Source organism: Micropterus dolomieu, linkage group LG02 (assembly GCF_021292245.1).
Source record: "Micropterus dolomieu isolate WLL.071019.BEF.003 ecotype Adirondacks linkage group LG02, ASM2129224v1, whole genome shotgun sequence".
Taxonomy (NCBI): Eukaryota; Metazoa; Chordata; class Actinopteri; order Centrarchiformes; family Centrarchidae; genus Micropterus; species Micropterus dolomieu.
Window position 1 is genome coordinate 25,385,199 of NC_060151.1, and position 18,580 is coordinate 25,403,778.

The following is an 18,580-nucleotide window of genomic DNA, read 5'->3' on the forward strand; positions in this document are numbered from 1 at the left end:
TCCAAGTCAAGTCTCAAGTCTCTGAGCAAGAGTCAAAGTCAAGTCTCAAGTCTTTGAGCTAGAGTCCAAGTCAAGTCTCAAGTCTCTGAGCAAGAGTCAAAGTCAAGTCTCAAGTCTTTGAGCTAGAGTCCAAGTCAAGTCTCAAGTCTCTGAGCAAGAGTCCAAGTCAAGTCTCAAGTCTTTGAGCTAGAGGCCAAGTCAAGTCTCAAGTCTCTCGTGGTTATTACGAATGTTTTATCACCTGCTGTGTTTAATCCAGGTTGCTTATAAAACTTTATAAGCTATAAGGAGTTCTATAACTGTTACTATTCTATACTGTAACCTGTTTTTCATTTACAGAGCACAACCATGTAATGTGCAATGCAATTATTGACTGTTTATTAATACTGTAAGTCAAAACACTCCCCAGACTCTTAAACCCAGTGTAACGTTAACTAAATAAAACAGTGACGTTGCATAATCAACAATAAACCTGTAATCTATTTTTAACTTACAGAGCACAACCATGTAGCCTAATGTACAATGCATCTACAAGTAATGACTTAAGCTTATAAACTACTTTAAGTCAACAAACCCTGTTGATTTTCAAACCCAGTGTAAAGTTAACTAAATAAAACTGTAAAGTTACATGGTCAACAATAAAGCTGTAACCTGTTTTTAACTTACAGAGCGCAACCATAATGTGCAATGCAATCAATGACAGCTTAAACTATTGTAAGTCGACACATCCCCCCCACTCTCAAACCAGTTATAACTAAATAAAACTGTAAGGTTATATGATCAACAATAAACCTGTAACCTCTTTCTAGCCAACAGTAACAATTAACGTGATGGCAGCCAGCGGGACGTAAATAATTAGGTTAATCGACTACCACAAGTTTGGCAAGCAAACAAATGCTCATTCATCTTTTCATAACGAACTACAGTCAGAGTAAACCTCTCGTAGGACGTAGCTGAAGCAAGAAGCAATGTTAGATTTCCAATCCTGAGCTAAACATGTTCACTAACCTCAGGTTACTAACCTATTTGCATTCAGCGCTTCTTTGTTTGGGTCTTGTATGAAGTTTTAAAGCCAAAGTTTATGATGAATGGCACGGCAGCTGCGGTGTTTGTTGGCGCAGCAGATGCTACGTGTTACATAGGCAGGTTATAGTTAACGGAGAGAGGGAATAATGGCAAGCTCATCGGAAGTGTCCTACAAAATAAACATTGTTCACTAGTCCCGCACCTTGAGTCGAGTCTCAAGTCTTTTGAGGACAAGTCTCATGTCGAGTCTCAAGTCACTGTGTGTCACTCGAGTCTGAGTCTCTAACTCAAGTCCCCATCTCTGGTATGTGCCAAAGGCAAGTAAGCATTTCACAGCATGAACTGTACTATATTATCCAAAGATGATTTTACTAGAGATAACAAACCCTGCTTTTTGAACTTTTTAAACATATATTGTTGAATTACTATAAAAATATTTGCTAAGAAAATTTTCTTCATTAATTTTATTGTATTCTTTTGTGCAGGTCTTTCCGTAGCACATAGACTAGACAAATTTAAATTTAAAACATTTGCAAGAGAAGACTTCTGCTGTCCTAAGTTGGTAGTGGATCCCGGTTTCATTAAGTAAAGCTTAGCAATCGAGAAAAACTGTAACATCACACGTGTCTCTCTGTTTGGGGGAACGGCCATATATGTCATTTTGGCAGCCACTGTTCTGTGTGTTGGACTGGAAAGATGATGATTATAATAGTTGTCATCTTCCTCCCCACTCTAGGGCAGTGCCAGTTAAAGCTAAGATGAAAGGTCTTACACTGTAAGGTATAGCCAAGTCACACTCACCAAGGATGGAGGAGGCCATGTCCACTCGGAAAGACCCATGAGGCTATAACTTGACAGGAATGACAGCCATCAAAACAAACTGCAACCTATGCCCCCTAAAATGCCCACAATATCTACTGTATTGTAGACATATCTGATATAAAGTAGGCCACAATACAGCCTTTTGCTGCCCATTTAGCGCCCACCCATGCTGCTGGTCTCACCTTTGACCTGCCTTGTCCTGAGCAATAGTTATGTAGCAGCAATGATGGTAGCAACTGGACATGGCATGATAAGTGACCTTGTGGGACGTCCGTTTGAAAGGAAAGCCCTGTCATGTAGCACCAGTGGGCCTGTGGGTAATGGCTGTAGTCACATGCAGTGGTGATGATGTTTCCAGGTTCTCCATGGTGGTCTGTGATGACTTTGCATACAGATATAGGTTTTCTGCAGCAAACAGGAAGCTGCCTTCCTGCAATTCTCATCCTGTCTGAGTATTTTTTATGTGAGGAAAATATTTTTTAAATTTCTATCCTGCTGTCTCTCTTTTCTGCCCGTGGTAAAAGATATATGATTTTCAAATCCCCAGTTTATATCCAGCTGTCACCAAGTGTCAATTACGTGATACAATGACAGAGGCAGAAAGAGAGAGAAAGAAACAGAGATGATAACAGACAGAGAGAGCTGCAGCATATGTGCTGTGCTGGTATTCTATGCTGAGGGGTCGATATGAGTCCTGGGATTTCTTCAGCTCACGCTCAGGTTTCGCTGAATGACCTCTATGAGCACCCACACTCAACTGCAGGACACACACACACACACACACACACACACACACACACACACACACACACACACACACACGGACATTCACAAGCTTAGTCCTTTCCCACTTCAGACACACAAACACGCTTTATGAGCATCCAAAATCAATATAGCTAATAGCAGTCTAACCTGGCACATGTACGCTCTTCCCCCTAGCAGGCTAACCTGCCACATGTATGCTCTTCCCCCTGCCAAGTGCGCTTTAACTTTTACATTTTTCATTAAACTCCGGACACCGCACATGTGCGAACGTCTTTGATCTGAAATTGAAAACACCTCGTGTCATTTAAAGTCTCTGTCCGAGCTTTTCCAAAAGGTGCTGTTCAAGCTCCAGTTGAGATTTTCATTTAGCGTGAAGTGTGAGCGTTAGTTCGAGTGTTTGCCCTCAAGAAACAAGAGAGGGAAAGATTATAAAAACAGATAAAGGCAGACTTCCTTGCTCTTTATTACCCTGCTCATGACTCTCTCTCCTCCCCCCTCCTCTCATCATTTGCTCTCTCTATCTCTTCCCACAGTGGCCCTCAAGTGGCTAGGCTAGCGGAGTGGTGGAAGGTGGCCAGTGTGCATTCAGTGCCTTCACCGCTGCAGTATAATTACTCCTGCTAATCAGAGCTCTTTACAGCAGCTTCTCTGTTCATCTGCACCCCCTCCTCACTCTCCCCTAACACTCTGCCTCTCTGTCTGCCCTCCCCTCCGCTGTCCCTATTAACCCTCCGTAACAGAAGACAGAGCGCTCACTTGAATAATTTGCAGTACGTGTGTGTTTGATGGATGTGTGTGCGTCAGGCGGCAAACACAGAGGAAGATTGAGATAGAGGCTGAGCTGGGACAGAGGAAGAGTGTTTGGCGGCTGATAAAGAGGTCATTGTACATGTGCTGTGCCTGATAGTTGCTCATCTCCACCCTACATTGGTAGCAGCCAAGACATCAACCTCCACACAAGACCCAGGAGTTAGCTTCACCATAAAGACCTCAATGGCTCATAAAAATTAAATCTTTTTTTCTCGCCTTCTCGTCCACACCCCGATAATAAACACATCTCCCTGTACACACAGCCCCACGCTCATAAAATCCTGGGCTAGTTTTATTTGTTTCATGAGTGTTTTAAACCCACTGAAGCCAATATGAAATTGTTATGCTCCATCGCTGCCTTTATGCTCCCATTCCAGCTGAGGTATGCAGCCTCTGGAGCACCAGGTTTATCCTTTTGTCTACAGCCAGCTTTGTTTTTTTTTACATCAGCCTTGAGAAACAGAGAGAAAGAGGGGGAGTTACACTTACGATAAAGATGTAGTATGCTGCACTTAACTGTAGTCACTCTTTGTGTTATGTGCAGCAGACTCCCAGGAGAGCTGTCATCTTGACTCTAAATGAGAAAGACAATTTACAGCGAGTCCTGAGGTTACATGTATAGTCCTGAGGATGTATGTATATGTCTGCATGGAGAGAACATTAATTGCACCAAAGAAAGGCACTTACAGTAGTGCAGGAAGACTGATGCCCAGTGTGGTAAAGGAAAGGCTGTAAAGACCGTAGCTTCTTTGAGAAACTGTATATAAGGCCAGACCGTCTGCACACTTTCACTCACTTTCACACCTTCCATTCACAATTTATTCTATTTGCGAGCTCTTGTTGCATTTCTAATACCATTAGCCAGCCCTGCATTAGCTGGATGATGTATGGCGGAGCTGAGGAAACCTGACTACATCCCAGGAAAGGTCAACAAATGCATGTAATACAGACACCCGTTTTCCACTCCTCTGAGCGCTCCCTCCTTTTAGACGATCCGAATCAATAGCACTGCTTTAAATAGGCCTCTGCATTATTTCTGTGTTTCCAAGTATGGCACGCACATGTGCTGGATTTTTCTCTCCGTGAAAGATATTTTCTACCATTTCAGTAAGCCAATCCCCCCCACGGGAGGCAGGAATGCCCCGTCATCACCACGCAAACAGACCAACGTGGATTCTCAACGACTAATAGAATTTCTTTTTTTATATGTCCACATGAGTTGCCCATCAAGGTCCCATCGGACTATTAGAGCGAGTAATTGTGTCTGAATTATGCAACAAATCAATGTGGAGAAACCTGACTATCTGCCATGTCAGTGAAAAGAGAATACATGTGTAGACATCCTTTGACCGTGATGGTCCACTGAATTTCTGTTTTTCTTCTAGAATGTCATCTGACCACATCACTGGTCACACCAATCTGTTAATCAATTCCAGTTGGTCAGCTAAACAGTTAAATAATGATGGGACACAAAATCTGTATGTATCGTAGTATATATATAATAGCATCATTTGCAAAATGAGGTGGCAGCTTCTTGACTGTGATTATAGTAACTTTCTTGGTAGCAGTTAGGAGTTTATTAATCCACATTTATTTTTCTAGATATCTGTCTAAAATATTTATGCTGCCACCCAAATAGAGTAGAGCTGAATGAAAATTGTGGTGCTAAAAGCAATGAAAATGACATTTAACAGCAAAAACTATTGTCCCCCATTTCTCCTTATAATCCACAGAACAAACTGAATATTTCTGTCAAAATATGAATGTAATCTGTGACATAGTTTCTGGAAAGACACACTACTGTTGAATTGTTAATTTAATATGCTATACGCTGCTATATATTTTGGCAATGCTGTGAGCAGCACAAATTCAATTTCATTCACCTTCAGTGAATATGATTTTTAAAAAACATTTAAGAGGTGGATATGTCAAACCCTGGACAAGTTAAAGGAAAAGTGTCTGCATTGCTAGGCTCGATGCTAGTGGAGTTTGTTATTCGAGTTACAATACATGGCAACCGGATGTAAAGTAGGACGTCCCCTAAAGTGTGTGGGATAGGGTGTCCCAGTCTATGGCCTTGAAGGAAGCCTCGGGGGTCTCTACAGGGTTAATCCTGTGTGCGCCAGTATGAAGCTAATGAGGAGCTGCCCGAGGTTCTGCAGGGAATTACAGGCTGAGATCTGAACCAGGCTGCACATTCTCCATCCCCACCAGACTGCTGAGCTCAGAGGAGTTTTGGTTTAGGCTGGACAGACCCTCTTCTCGGCCTACTGTACCGTACCCTGAGGGAGGGAATAATCTGCAGACTACTCTCTGAGCTTTTCTACCATCTGACAGAATCACTGCAGTGTTACTAACAGTGCTTTTCAAAACAGAACCTTAATATGACAGGACTGAAGAAAAGATTTGATGGATAAACTGTGTTTTCAGTCATGCCCATCAGAGTGGGCATAGTGCTGCTGTAACATAGGGAATTACACTGAATCATTAATGGAGCTCACAAAGAAAGAGGAAATAGGACAAATTATGAAAATTACTCTTTTTCCAGGCGTAGCTATGATAGAAACCAGACACATCCAGTAGCAAAGAGCCTTCCTGCCACTCTGGCCTCAGCAAAGGCTACACTCTAATTGATGACCTTCCTAAAGCCCCGGACTTTATTTTGCATGGATCCATATGGCCTTAATGTCATGCAATGTGCAGAGATCACATAGATTGGGGAGGGGTGAGAAAAGACCTGGCGTGCACGGCCCAGGCCTGGTCTGGGGTGGGCTGGTGGGTGACAGATATTTGCCTCCCTCATTGAGGAACATTCCTTTTATTTTTGCACAAAGCAACTCAGCCAGAACATCTGTCTATCAGAAACAGCTGCCGCATGTGTGTAGTGTATCAGACATCTGGTTGGGGACTTGGTAACTTCACCCCAGCAAACAAGCTCTCAGAGATATTATTGTGTCTCGTTGTAAGGGCTTCTTTTTAGCCATGCAAGTGGCATGGCTCTTTGGATGGCAATGTTGGTCTAACACTTTGTTCCAGACTGAAAGATCTCTACAACAACTGACGTTACTTGCAACAGAGTATTTCCACACTATGGTATTGCTACTTTTACTTAAATAAAAACACTGAGTGCTCAACTCCCTCTCCCCCAGTTTTATCTTGGTGTGTTTCTTTTCTCACAGATTCTCCTTTCTTCCATTTATCTCCCATACAGATCCTCTCCTCCCAACATATTTTGCTTCAACCTCCGAAATGGGTCTGTCTCCACCTTCCTTCACCAATTACTTCCTCCCTGATGGCTCAGAAAGCCCGCCGCCAGTAGGAGAGACAACCACGTCCAGCGCCGGCTCTCCTCGCTTCCTCGGCCACGGGCTCAACGAAAACCTCATCCCCATTTACTGCTCTATCCTGGCAGCTGTGGTGGTGGGCCTCGTGGCCTACATTGTTTTTAAGAGGTCAGTTGGTAGAAAAGAACGAGATGAAAAGCTGTTTTGTGGTTAAAGACATTAGCACAATTGGGTTTTCCACCTCAGCCACAATATAATCTAGGACAAAGAGGGTAAACAGTAATGGAGATGGTGGTCTGCTGGGTGGTGTGACAGATGTTGCCCAGGGGCAAAAGAATGGCACTGAGGTGTCTGAGGAAATATTCAGGCCTGTCATGGTCAACAAGGTTTTGACCCAGTTCTAGAGAATCACTCAAATGTGCCACAATGAGTTTTTCTAAAAGAAAAAAATAAATAACGCATTGCAGAGGTCACACACACAAACACATAATGCTAGGATACACAGCCACACATGCAAGCACTCATACAGACAGATACAAGCCCAGGCTAAAACACATTTGAAGCACATAAACAAGCTCATTAGAGGCATTGGTTGTTTGAAAAGTGCCGACCAGGGGAAATTCAAGTGCCAGATTCATCAGCAGTCACGCACACATCTGGCTAGTATTCCTCATGTACATATCATCATGCTTAAACAGACTGCAAATTATGTGAATTTCTTTAGCACCGAAAATGTTATAAATAAACTGTACGCTACTGTACCACTCAATACCTCATGAATATTTTAATCATTGATTTACATTCATCTTCTAAAGAAATGTTTTATGAGCATCTTATTATAGCTTTCTATTCTGTTCTTCTGTTCTGTTTAGTTTAGAATAGCTGTTGTTGGCAAGTGGTTGATGATTTTTTTGTCACCACTACACAACAGTGCCTCTCAGTATCTGACAACAATCATTTAAAATATAGCTGCTGGGAAATTGAAATGTCAAAAACTCAGATAGGATCACACAACTGTATTATATTGAACGTATCGTTGTCTTCCTCTGACATGCCACATCTCCACAGGTGGAATAGCTGCAAGCAGAACAAGCAGGCAGCTAATAACCGTGCGGCTACAAACAACCAGATGGTGACGCCGGAGGGAGAGAAGCTGCACAGCGACAGCGGCATCTCGGTGGACAGTCAGAGTCTGCAGGAGCAGCAGCAGCAGCAGCAGCAGCAGCAGGCCCAGGCTGAAGTCCAGACTCAGCCCTCACACTCTCACACACAGGAACAGATAGGTAAGCCTAGAACTCACTCTTTATTTTTAGGATGAACAGAAGTATGTGAATATTTTCATGATGGATCCAGGGCATTGATTATGGCCGGGCAACAATCCGATATATTTCCAGTGTATCAGGTTTTAGTGGAATTGCATCGTGGTTGTATGATCACATCGTTTTAATAATTTGAAGAAATAATACATTTTTTATTTTAGATGTTTGAAGAGTTTTATCTGATGTAATGAAAAAGATTTTACATGGATTGCTTTTACACATTTGCCATAGTGTGTCCGCTTTATTAGGTACACCTGTTCAGTCTAATGCAACCCAATATTAATGTTCTACCATAAAGACTACTTTTATGATACCTATAAGGTTTTTTAAAGGTTTTTTGAAACTAACATGGAGATGTTATATATATGTTTTTAGCATAGATGTCATAGTTAGTAGTGGTGCTGTACTGGACCATTATAATGAGAGGTGTTTCTAATATTATGCCCCTCTCATGTATGTAAATGGGAAGCAATAAAAAAATACCTCTAGTACAACAAAACCTTAGACCTCAATAAGACCTCAAAAATTTTATTTACACATTTCAGACATTTCACCAAAATCATAAACTTCTTAAAGATAGATGTTATGGCAGGATAGTTTGGATTGCATTAGATTGTACAGGTGTACCTAATAAACACATGTATATTCAGGGGGTGGGGGGAAGAATATTGTGACTTTCAGTTGTATAGCCCAGTCCCAGCATCAATTGACTAAACTCTAAGGTGTGTCAACATATTTGCACCTAATATCTCTAAAATATAAATACATTTGAAATGTGATAATTTGCCCTACAACTTTATAGTCATCACAGAAAACTAACTAACTTAACACAAGCTCATCCAAGGCTGCATGGTGCACATTTCTCCTTCACACTGTGATATTCTAGTTGCCAAAGAATGTCATTATTCATTACATCAAGATACATGTGTGGTGGTTTTCCAGCATTGTATAACCCTTTTCCTTAGAGCAAACATGTCTGGGATTCAGGCCAGCATTCAGATCAGAAACAATATATCACCTAGGAGCAGAACTAACACCTAGCTGCCAAGAGCAGATAGGTGAGGCCAAATCTTATATGCACTTGACATGTATTAGACTAGAGAATATAATAGTGAGGCCTGCAGTAATATGAACATACTGGACATTAGGCAAATTTTTCTTGAATTCTTTATGCATTGGTTTGGCTGTATGCCTTTAAATCATAAATGTTGAAATATACCATCAAGATGAGGCTTAAATATTCAGTGCTGACAGACATTTGACACAGTTTCTATCTTAGTGTACAGTACATATAAGAATTGTAATGTATAAGGAAAGTATGTAACTGCATATGTTTCTATATTTGCCTTTACTACTCTTACTACTCCTCTATATCTATATTTGTCTCTCTTTGAATCATGAAGTATTTTGGTTATATGTCTTTAGGACAGACTTTGCCACGTAGTCTTGCAAGTCAGACACAATCTAAAAGGTTATGTGAGATTAACTCAGTAGATCATGTCTGGCTTGGAGGGATAAAATCAACATAATGCAAATTACCGCTTCATTCAGTACAGTACACTGAAAGAGAGAAATGGTGTTTAGTTGTATTGCTTTTATGCTTACCTGTAATTGCTCCACAAAAATATGTAGTTGGCGCGATTTTTCATTTTCCAATCTCTTGAGATTAATCATATATTTAGAGGATACGTCAGGCTTTTTAAAAATGTGTTTCTTATTGTCAACAAATCCCATGAAAAGACCAAAACCAAGAATGTGTTCATCTCTCCCAAGGCCACTGGTTCCTACCGAATGTAAAACTTTCAAAATAGGTCACAAAAATATGGTTTCAATTTTTAAAAGGCTAGGTAGTTAAAAAAACAAACAGCTGGGCTCTGTAGTTTTTAGCAAATATTACTGAAAGTGGAGGAAATATTCCATTTTTTGGGGACTACTGTCAGCTGCAGATTAATACTCATTTGGTACACTAGTGAGTATTTATGTTGGTTAGACAGTTTATGTGGGATTGACTCAAAAATAATGTTTTGAATAGTTTTCTTTTGGCCACAATGGAGGTCTGTAGCACAGAGGAATAAGCTATATCAGGTTTGCACTGACAATCAAGTTATTGTTTTGGTCTTTCTTTTTTTATATTTTAAAACATGATGCATTGCACCAACATCATCCTTTAAACTGTAGCTACTTCAACAAAAAGACCCACCTGGTCTCTTCATACACGTTCTTTAAATATTTTAGTAGTGGGTACCAACACAAAAAAAGATGAGGCTAGGTGCATAGTGGGGAATCTGCACAGAGTGGCTGCAAAAAGATGATAACCTTTAAGCAGCTTGGATAATAAAAGCAAGTACTGCAGGAATAAGATGGATCCTCTGTAGAACAGACTACAGTGTCTTCCTTTAATACTCCAATAGCACTTACATTGAATAGATTTAATAGAGAGATTTCTCACTTGATCTACACACGAACCTGAGAGGCTTTTTACCTTAAGAAAAAGTCTCAAGTTCAGTCATGATCTTGTTATTCATTCATGCTTCCCTTCATGGCTTTCTCTTTAAGGATCTTATGTTCCCTTCATAGTAGGATTGTGAATTATAGTAAAGCCTAAAAAATGGTTATGCAGCAATAACAATGTGCTAACAAGCCAAACAGCAGATAAATCCTCCCTTGAACAATCCCCACCACTGTGTCTGTTCTGGGATACCCATTACATTCTAATGAGGCTTGGGAAAAGCTTATTTTGTTTTTGTGTTTTGTTTGAGTCCCCCTGTCCATTCTTCCACTTGACAAATGCAAAGCTTGCTGCATGTCGAAGAAAAGAAGGAATTTCTTTTGGAGGAACCGCTCGGGATTGGCTCATTGAGAAGATGACTGCACCATTAACCCTGTAGCCTCTTTAACTGATTGGCTCATTAGCAGGTGTTACAAGACGGGATCCAGGCCTGTTCTCACTGCCTTTCAAAATGTGATCCTGCATCAGCGTTTAGCATGTGCTAATTGGCATTAGCACCGTCTGCGGGTGCGGAAGCCATTAAAAGGGCAGCAAATGCTTTCGTGCTGGGGGTCGTTGGTTCTTCAACAACCAACTGGGTCTGTTAAAATACGTGAGAGGGTGAGAATATGTACAGTAAATCCACGAAAATCACAGGGGGTTTCCTGTTTCCAATGAACCATTTTTTACTAGCGGCTAAAATAATGGGAACACCTTTAGTCAAAACAATTCAAATAAGCCTTAAAAAGAGAATGAGAGCAATGAAAATGTTCCATGTTTTGACTGACAACATTCGGAGAGGGTATTCCCTGCATGAGTCACACATGAGCTCCTACATGAAGGGTGCTCAGCCTCATTTCTGTCTACTCATCTCCATTAAAGAGAATCGTCTTTCTGTGCAGCTCCCTTCCCTTCCCCCCACAACCTCTTCGGCTGCCTGCCTCCCCCTCTGAATCGTGCATATTGAATGCGTTTAAAATTTAAACAAAACTCTAAGTCCTCACTCACATGGCCCAACTGCGCATCCCTGTCCTGTGTTTGACCTCACAGTCTATACAAAATGGAGTGAAGGCAAAATGCAGTCGTTAAGATTAGTAACACAGGCTGGTGTCTGTGAAGATTCTCAGTCATCCAGGTCATAGTTATCCAACGAAGGTTAAAGTCAAGGGCAACTGGACTTGGTTGAAGATACTGGAAGACGTTTCGTCCCTCCCTTCCAGTATCTTCAACCAAGTCCAGTTGCCCTTGACTTTAACCTTTGTTGGATAACATAGATTGTTATTCATCAGAATACAGAGTAATATCAGAAGTTTGGTCTTCATCTGAAAGCCACAGGAAAATAACGTAAAGATAAGACTTATTGAAAACCCTGAGGGAGGAGGCATTTATTATAGCACTACAATCACATGCCATTGAGGGGTTGCAGTTTAGTGTAGTTGAATGTCTGTGATTCTGAAGAGCCTGAGGGATCTGCAGGAGCTCAACAGTATGTCCCTCACTGTGTGACATTATCCTGCAGCAAGTTACAGTAAAAATGTAGCTGTGACATGTAAGAAATTACTAATTTAATTTCAGTAAGCGAGGTAGATGATTCATAATTCATTGTTTTGTTTGATAAAAGTCTCTCTGTGTGGAAGTATTCCCACCACTGTTAGATGCCAACACCATTAGACATAGGCAAGATCAGTTTGTTGATTTAGAGGTGATGGAAGTCCTTCCAGGAACTATGGAGCCACATGAACTTAACTCTGGAAAACTACACTAAGGAGTAAAACTTTATATTTTATCTTAAGAACCGTGAAGAAGCAAAGTAGTGCGTTAACAAACTTTTAAATCACTGCCCTGGTTGAGACACAATCAATCAACAACAAAATGACTGAGTATTGTATTTTATTTAAAGTTACCCAGCTCTGGTGGTGGAAAAATAGAAAACGCCAGAGTGATACAATCTAATAAAATTAGGTTTATTGACCAAGTCTGATCAAATATTTATTTATAGTATGTTTTTGTACATTGTTATTCCTTACATGACAAAGATACACAGTGCATACTGCATCAAATGTATCCTTTGATCGTTTTGTATAATATTTTGTATAGTATTCTTTTGCTCTGACTATGTGTGTACACAGCTGTGCAGCACACAGAGTTGGCCATGTAAATCTTTTGTGGAAGCAATTGTCAGCAAAACCGTGAAACAGATTTAATGACAGTGAAATTAGATACCATAATGGAGAGTTAGACCAAATGTATTATAAAAAATAATGGTAACACTTTCTATGAAGGTCATCGCCATAATGACTTATACATATATTTAAAACACGATATAATGCGTCCATAAGACATTATAACAATTGTTATAATCACTTACAAACATGCATTAGGCGCTATAGCAAAGTTCATAATGCATTATGAACTTTTGATTTAATGTTTTATAACTAATAGTAATACCAGTTTATATCAATGTGCGGCAAGAATAACTGACCATGTCCACTTTAGTCACCATTTAGAATTAGTGATATAAAATGGAATAATAGCTTATAGTAATGTTTAAAGTTATAAAGCATGTCTTTGTTTGCTTTAAGTAAAGTGATAAAATATCTATCCCTGTATAATTTATTACAGGTGGACATAATACCATATGAACTAATTATAAGACCTTATAACACGTAATTGTTGGCTTTAAGTAAAGTGACACACATTTTGCATAGGAAAACAACTTTTATTTAGGTTTCTTCACTTTATGAACAATCATGCATTTTGAACATTTTGCAGTTTAGCACAAAAACACAACATAATTACATCTGGAAAACTCATTGTCAGGGTGGTGAAAGATCGCTCAAGAGAAGACCTGTTGCCGACCAACATCATGTAACGAGCATGGATTAATTCAACCTCAAGCTGATAAAAACATTATTGTAACGTTGCAGTGGGAGTTTACCTGATTTTCCAGCATGTTGTGAAGTGTGAAGCTATCTCCCTGTCTGTCTATAGCCGCTGTCAATCTGCCTTTTTTACGAGAGTACTGTGCCAGTATGCCGGTGTCTCGCTGCACTGAATGAAAGGTACAGAGCTGGTGTTGAGCTGCCTCTGAGCCGGGATCATTGAAGTAACAGAGCCTGTTTTGCAGGATTTCTGTATGAAAGCGGTTGTGTTTCTGATTATGCTCGCTCATGAGTTCAAGCGAGCCCGCATAAGAGGACAAACCTGGTTGCAATCTTAAAACCGCACCGCTAGTGGCCGCTGAAATCTCCATAATGCCCCTTTAAGTATGGGACTAGCTGTCAGATTAGTTACATTGTCCCTCATGCTCATCAAAATAAGTTGTGCATTGAACCCCTGCCCTCAGGGAAAGATAAGAAAAGTAGAAAAATGAGTAAGTAATATATTTTTCAAATTAGTAAAACATTCCAATGTCTCTTAACCTTTCCCTGGAGTTCTTGTGATTACCATGAAGCCATCTCAAATTCAATCCCAATCAGCAAATGCAAAAGCTTTATCGTGGCTTAGGGTCCAATCATGATTGCCTAAAAATGCTGATTAAAAAAGAAGGAAGAAGAAAGAAGAAGTCTGTAACAAAGCTTTTCTGCGACTGGGAGTTCACATTTCAGAACAGATTGATCTGGTTCAGTGAAAGACAGCTTGTATTGATTCTTGAAAAGAGTTTGGACTCTATAAAACATTGGACAGCCATGTGGCCATTATTATCAACTCTACCAAAATGAGGTGCAATGCCAGTTCAGAAACAGCTGCACTGAGGTAGAAGCATAGGTCCAAGCCACTGTGCACATGCCTGAACTTGTGTGCGTTACACATGGCTTTGCGCTGGCCAGCATCAGTGCCTCTCTGCTCTTTCTCACGGATGATGCCTGTAGAGTGTCTGTTTAAACAGGAAAGAAGAGAGAAGGGTAGTGCTATGGACTGGACAGAATCAGTGTGGCTAGAAACACTGAGCAGAGAGGCAGGGTTTAGCAATCCAAATATTTGGAAAAATATGTGTTTTTCGGAAGGGAAAAGGAATGAAAACAGAGAGAGGGTATGATGTTATAAGTCGACAAGAATCCCCCTCTTCTAAAGCTCCTAAAATAAACCCTCTTGCACTACACTTCCCTGGCACAAGGATGCATTTATAAAGACCAGAAAACACCCACCGGACTTGGGGGTCCTCTCAGAAACGTCTCTGCATTCCCAAAGCGTTTCCATGGCTTCTCTCAATTGACAGCAGGTTAAGAGGTTTGTGGGAAAAGAGAGTATTTGTCTCCCATCCTCATGCGGCTAATGACTCCAGTTGAACAGGTTTGGATGAGTGAGTGACACCACAGGGCCCCCTGCAGGGACAAGTGTGATTATCAGGGGTTTAAAAGTTTTTTTCCATGCAGGAGGACTTAAATATGTGAGTTATGTGAAGTTATAATCTGTGTGGGCCCATCAATCAGAAACTAATCAAGTTGTTCTTAATCAAAGGACTTCCCATTTACTAACAAAGACTGTGTTGGTACAAATGAGACTATGCATAATTGCGTGAATAAGAATAGGATTCACGTTAAAAAATTAACCAGTGCTGACTTAAATATCACCACAAATCACCTGTGCCTTCTTCCAGAGCCTGACATATTTCATCATACTTTCTCTTTGCAGTGGTGAGGGTGGATGGTGGCCCCCAGCCTGACACGCCTCCCCCTGAAGTTTGAGGAAAAGGAGGAAGAAGAGGAGGCGTCAGAGCTTAAGACAGGGATAGGAGAGTGGGGACTTGAACCATGGACCAAAAAGAAAGCAGGGGGGGCCCACACGGGAATGTAAAACTGAATCTGATTCATATGTGAAGTGGCCACAGGCCTCCCAGCACCTTTGGGCCACAGTTTGACTCTTCATCCCTGCATATAGAGTGCAACTCTATCTATCAGTGTGCCTGGTCACGACCTCTACGGCAATATCAACCAATGTCTGTACCAATGTCACTGCAGATACATAACCATAGATATATGCCAGTGCATCTCATATTAACTGAATATTCCAGTATCTATTATTGACATAATTCTCACTAACTGCCAACTTAGTCTCCTCTGCCCCTTTCGAAGCTTTCCATTTTCCATCTAATTCCACAATCACTAGCCATGAAATGTATGTGCCTGAAAGATATATAGGCAGTTTCTCCATTATCTCCTCTTTCTTTTCTTTGTGCATCAAAGAGACCTTTTTCCTGAGTGACCAACCTTTTCCCTCTCACATCTTCCTCTGTGGCATCCCACTCTCATATAATCCTCTGTCTCTCTCCATAGGATTCACTCTATTAGACCCCCGCCGTCAACTGCGATACAAAAAACAGCGGGGGAGGCGTGAGTCACTATCAACTTCTTCTGAACTTTCTTGTTCTTTTATCATTTAACCACAGACACATTTCGTGGCATGTTGTCTTGTAAAATGTTTGCCTCATTCTTTGAGATTGGCTGCACCGACTGATGCAAGTGACTCATATTCTGGAAGGTCAATTGCTGTGCAGCCTGCTCGGTAATCGACTATTTTTCCTCAGCGAGATCTTCTTCCTCACCCGCGGTCTCTACCCCTCTCACCCCTTCATAGAGCCTCTAGGGATTGTGTTTCAGTAATTTCATGCTTATAATATAACACACCCAAATGTTTGTCTCCTGTTTGTGGTGCATTACTTTCATTTTGTGGCTTAAGTTACATGGCTGATTCAGCAGGGTGCCTCCACAGTCCTTGATGGAGCCTGGATGTGCAGCATGAGACAAACATCTCTGGACTGTGGAGCTCTGCTGACTTACTGCGATGAGTTGACATGTCTGAGGGGAACTAAAGCTGTCTAATGAGCAAAAAAGGAGCTGTGACGTCAGCGGTGACCCAGTATACAGAGCTGCTCTTAAACAGATGCTTACATGCATTCTGTGCTGAAACAAATTGCAAAACGGAATCCCATCTGTCATTCTTTAAACTTACTGAGCGTAAAATTGGGACACCCCTCAGAGACTTTGGCTATCCTCAGCTCACTGACACCACCATCCTCTACATACTCACTTTTACAGTCTTGCATACAGCTCTGTCTGCTTGATAGAGCCTGATAAACAGTGTTGAGGTGCTAATGCATTGGCGGCGGCGCTCACATCAACACGGGGGCCCATTAGAGAGATGTCCTGACAGACAGGTAGTAATTACCTCAGGGTTTTTAGCTTCATTTACCCTCTGCTCCGTTCAGCTTAGCCACTTCTCATCGGGATTAATGCTGCGGACAACAGAGGGGCGACACGACTCTCTTTGAAGCCTCAACATGACATTACAGATCCCTTATCCAAGTCTGAGGCCAGTGACATTTACTGTATCACCATGGTGATATAAAAGCACTTAGAGGCAAGGCTGGGGAGGCACCTTTTATTACACAGGACCACTTTTATGTTGCCCCTCTTCTGCTTGCTGTAACTGTAAAAGCAGTTGCCATAGATATGTTGTAAAAGAAGTATGGAGCTGAGCTTGACTGTACTGGTTCAGCATTCATTCCTACAGGGGCACCTACTTTCTCAGGGTCCCTCTCATTGAGAGATCTGAGGAATTCTGTAAACAATCTGCAGATGTATGATAGAGTAGGGTGGTAGAAAGATACAGATATAAAGCAGCTGTTAATGTTGAAATATGTAGAATTATTAGCTAATTCCAACATGATTCAGACACTGATGAATTTAAAGAAACAGTGGCTTATTCACTTTCTTGCCGAGACTTAGATGAGAAGATCAATGGCTCTCTTGTGTATGTACAGTAAAGATAAAGCCACCGTCAGCGCTTAGTTTAGCATAAAGACTGAAAATGGGGAAATAGCTAGCCTGGCTCCATCCAAAGGTAACAAAATCTTTATTTGTTTAATACAGCATAAACTATAAACTGTAGAACTATAAGCCCTAGACAAGTAGTATCAGTCCTCTCATGTAAGTCTTGCAAGGAAAATGAATAAGTGTACGACTTAATCCTTTAAAAGAACCTAAAAAATGTCAGGAAGACAGAGAAAGTAAGTCATTATGTCCTGTGTGATGCTGCATGGATCCGTCACATGGTCACCAACATCTCAAGACAATTAAACTTTCTGGTCTCTTCACTTGTGATTCATTCTGTAGCACTGCAGCACTATGAATGGAAACAAATAAAATGCTGCTGTATTTTTGCTCACAGCTCCTCAGTTGATGTGGGCATGCGGGGGGCATATGACGACACACACACACACACACACACACACACACACACACAGAGAGCGACAGTGTATGATTCACTTCTTTATTGGAAGAGCCAGCATGATTCATCCTGATCCTAGCTGTGGCTGTGACATTAAAGCAGACACTGCTACAGTATGAGTGACCACAGTGTTGATTTAAAGAAAGAAAATAAACCCTTCCTCCTCAGCTCCCCCCGAGGCCCATTCATCCTTCTAGCAGCTCACTCATCTACCCTGAACCGACTTATTCTCCTTCTTCAGCAGCTTGTGAAGTGACACACACAATGTAAGAATGTACAACCCGAATATAAACAGAAATATGCAAGACACATTCAAGGATAAGGTTTTAAGTTGCCCCTCATTCTGTTGTTGTAAATTGTTTTTGCCTTTCCATTTCCTGTTGGTTTATACTATGAATAGTATTACACTTTTGGAATCAATATTTTTTCTAACTGATATGTTATTTTATAGCACTTATTAGATGTAATATGAATGCACTCAAAGAGTGTACCACATTTCAAGTGCCTGTGTACAGAGTCAGGTGTCTTTAAGTTCAGACGTTTGACTATATTTTTTTGCTGTTTTCCCACGTATTTTATGATTTACGTGCATTTCTTTGATATTTTGAGAACTAATGAAGGTTTTTAGTAAACAGAAGTCAGCGCTATAGATCAACCTTGGAGACTCAAGCAAACTGTAAAAACCTGGCACCAATATAAAGAGACTTACAGTACAAATAGGCTGCCAATGACCATGTTAACATGCTATAAATACTGGGAACTTATAGGGTCATGTAGCATTACAAAAACATATACATGTCACCTAAGACTTCTACTCTAAAACTCACGTTATGCTA

The 18,580-nt window shown here is 40.9% G+C and overlaps 1 protein-coding gene across 1 annotated transcript in view; it reads left to right on the forward strand.

Annotated features, from left to right (window-relative positions):
* Positions 1-16,321, forward strand: part of ngfra (nerve growth factor receptor a (TNFR superfamily, member 16)) — a 30,895-nt gene extending 14,574 nt beyond the window's left edge. Inside the window, exons 4-6 of the mRNA XM_046035521.1 lie at positions 6,635-6,875; positions 7,776-7,990; positions 15,150-16,321. Coding sequence (XP_045891477.1) covers positions 6,635-6,875; positions 7,776-7,990; positions 15,150-15,202 — 509 coding nt within the window. The 3' untranslated portion in view covers positions 15,203-16,321. The remainder of the gene's footprint in view (positions 1-6,634; positions 6,876-7,775; positions 7,991-15,149) is intronic.
* Positions 16,322-18,580: the final 2,259 nt, after the last annotated feature.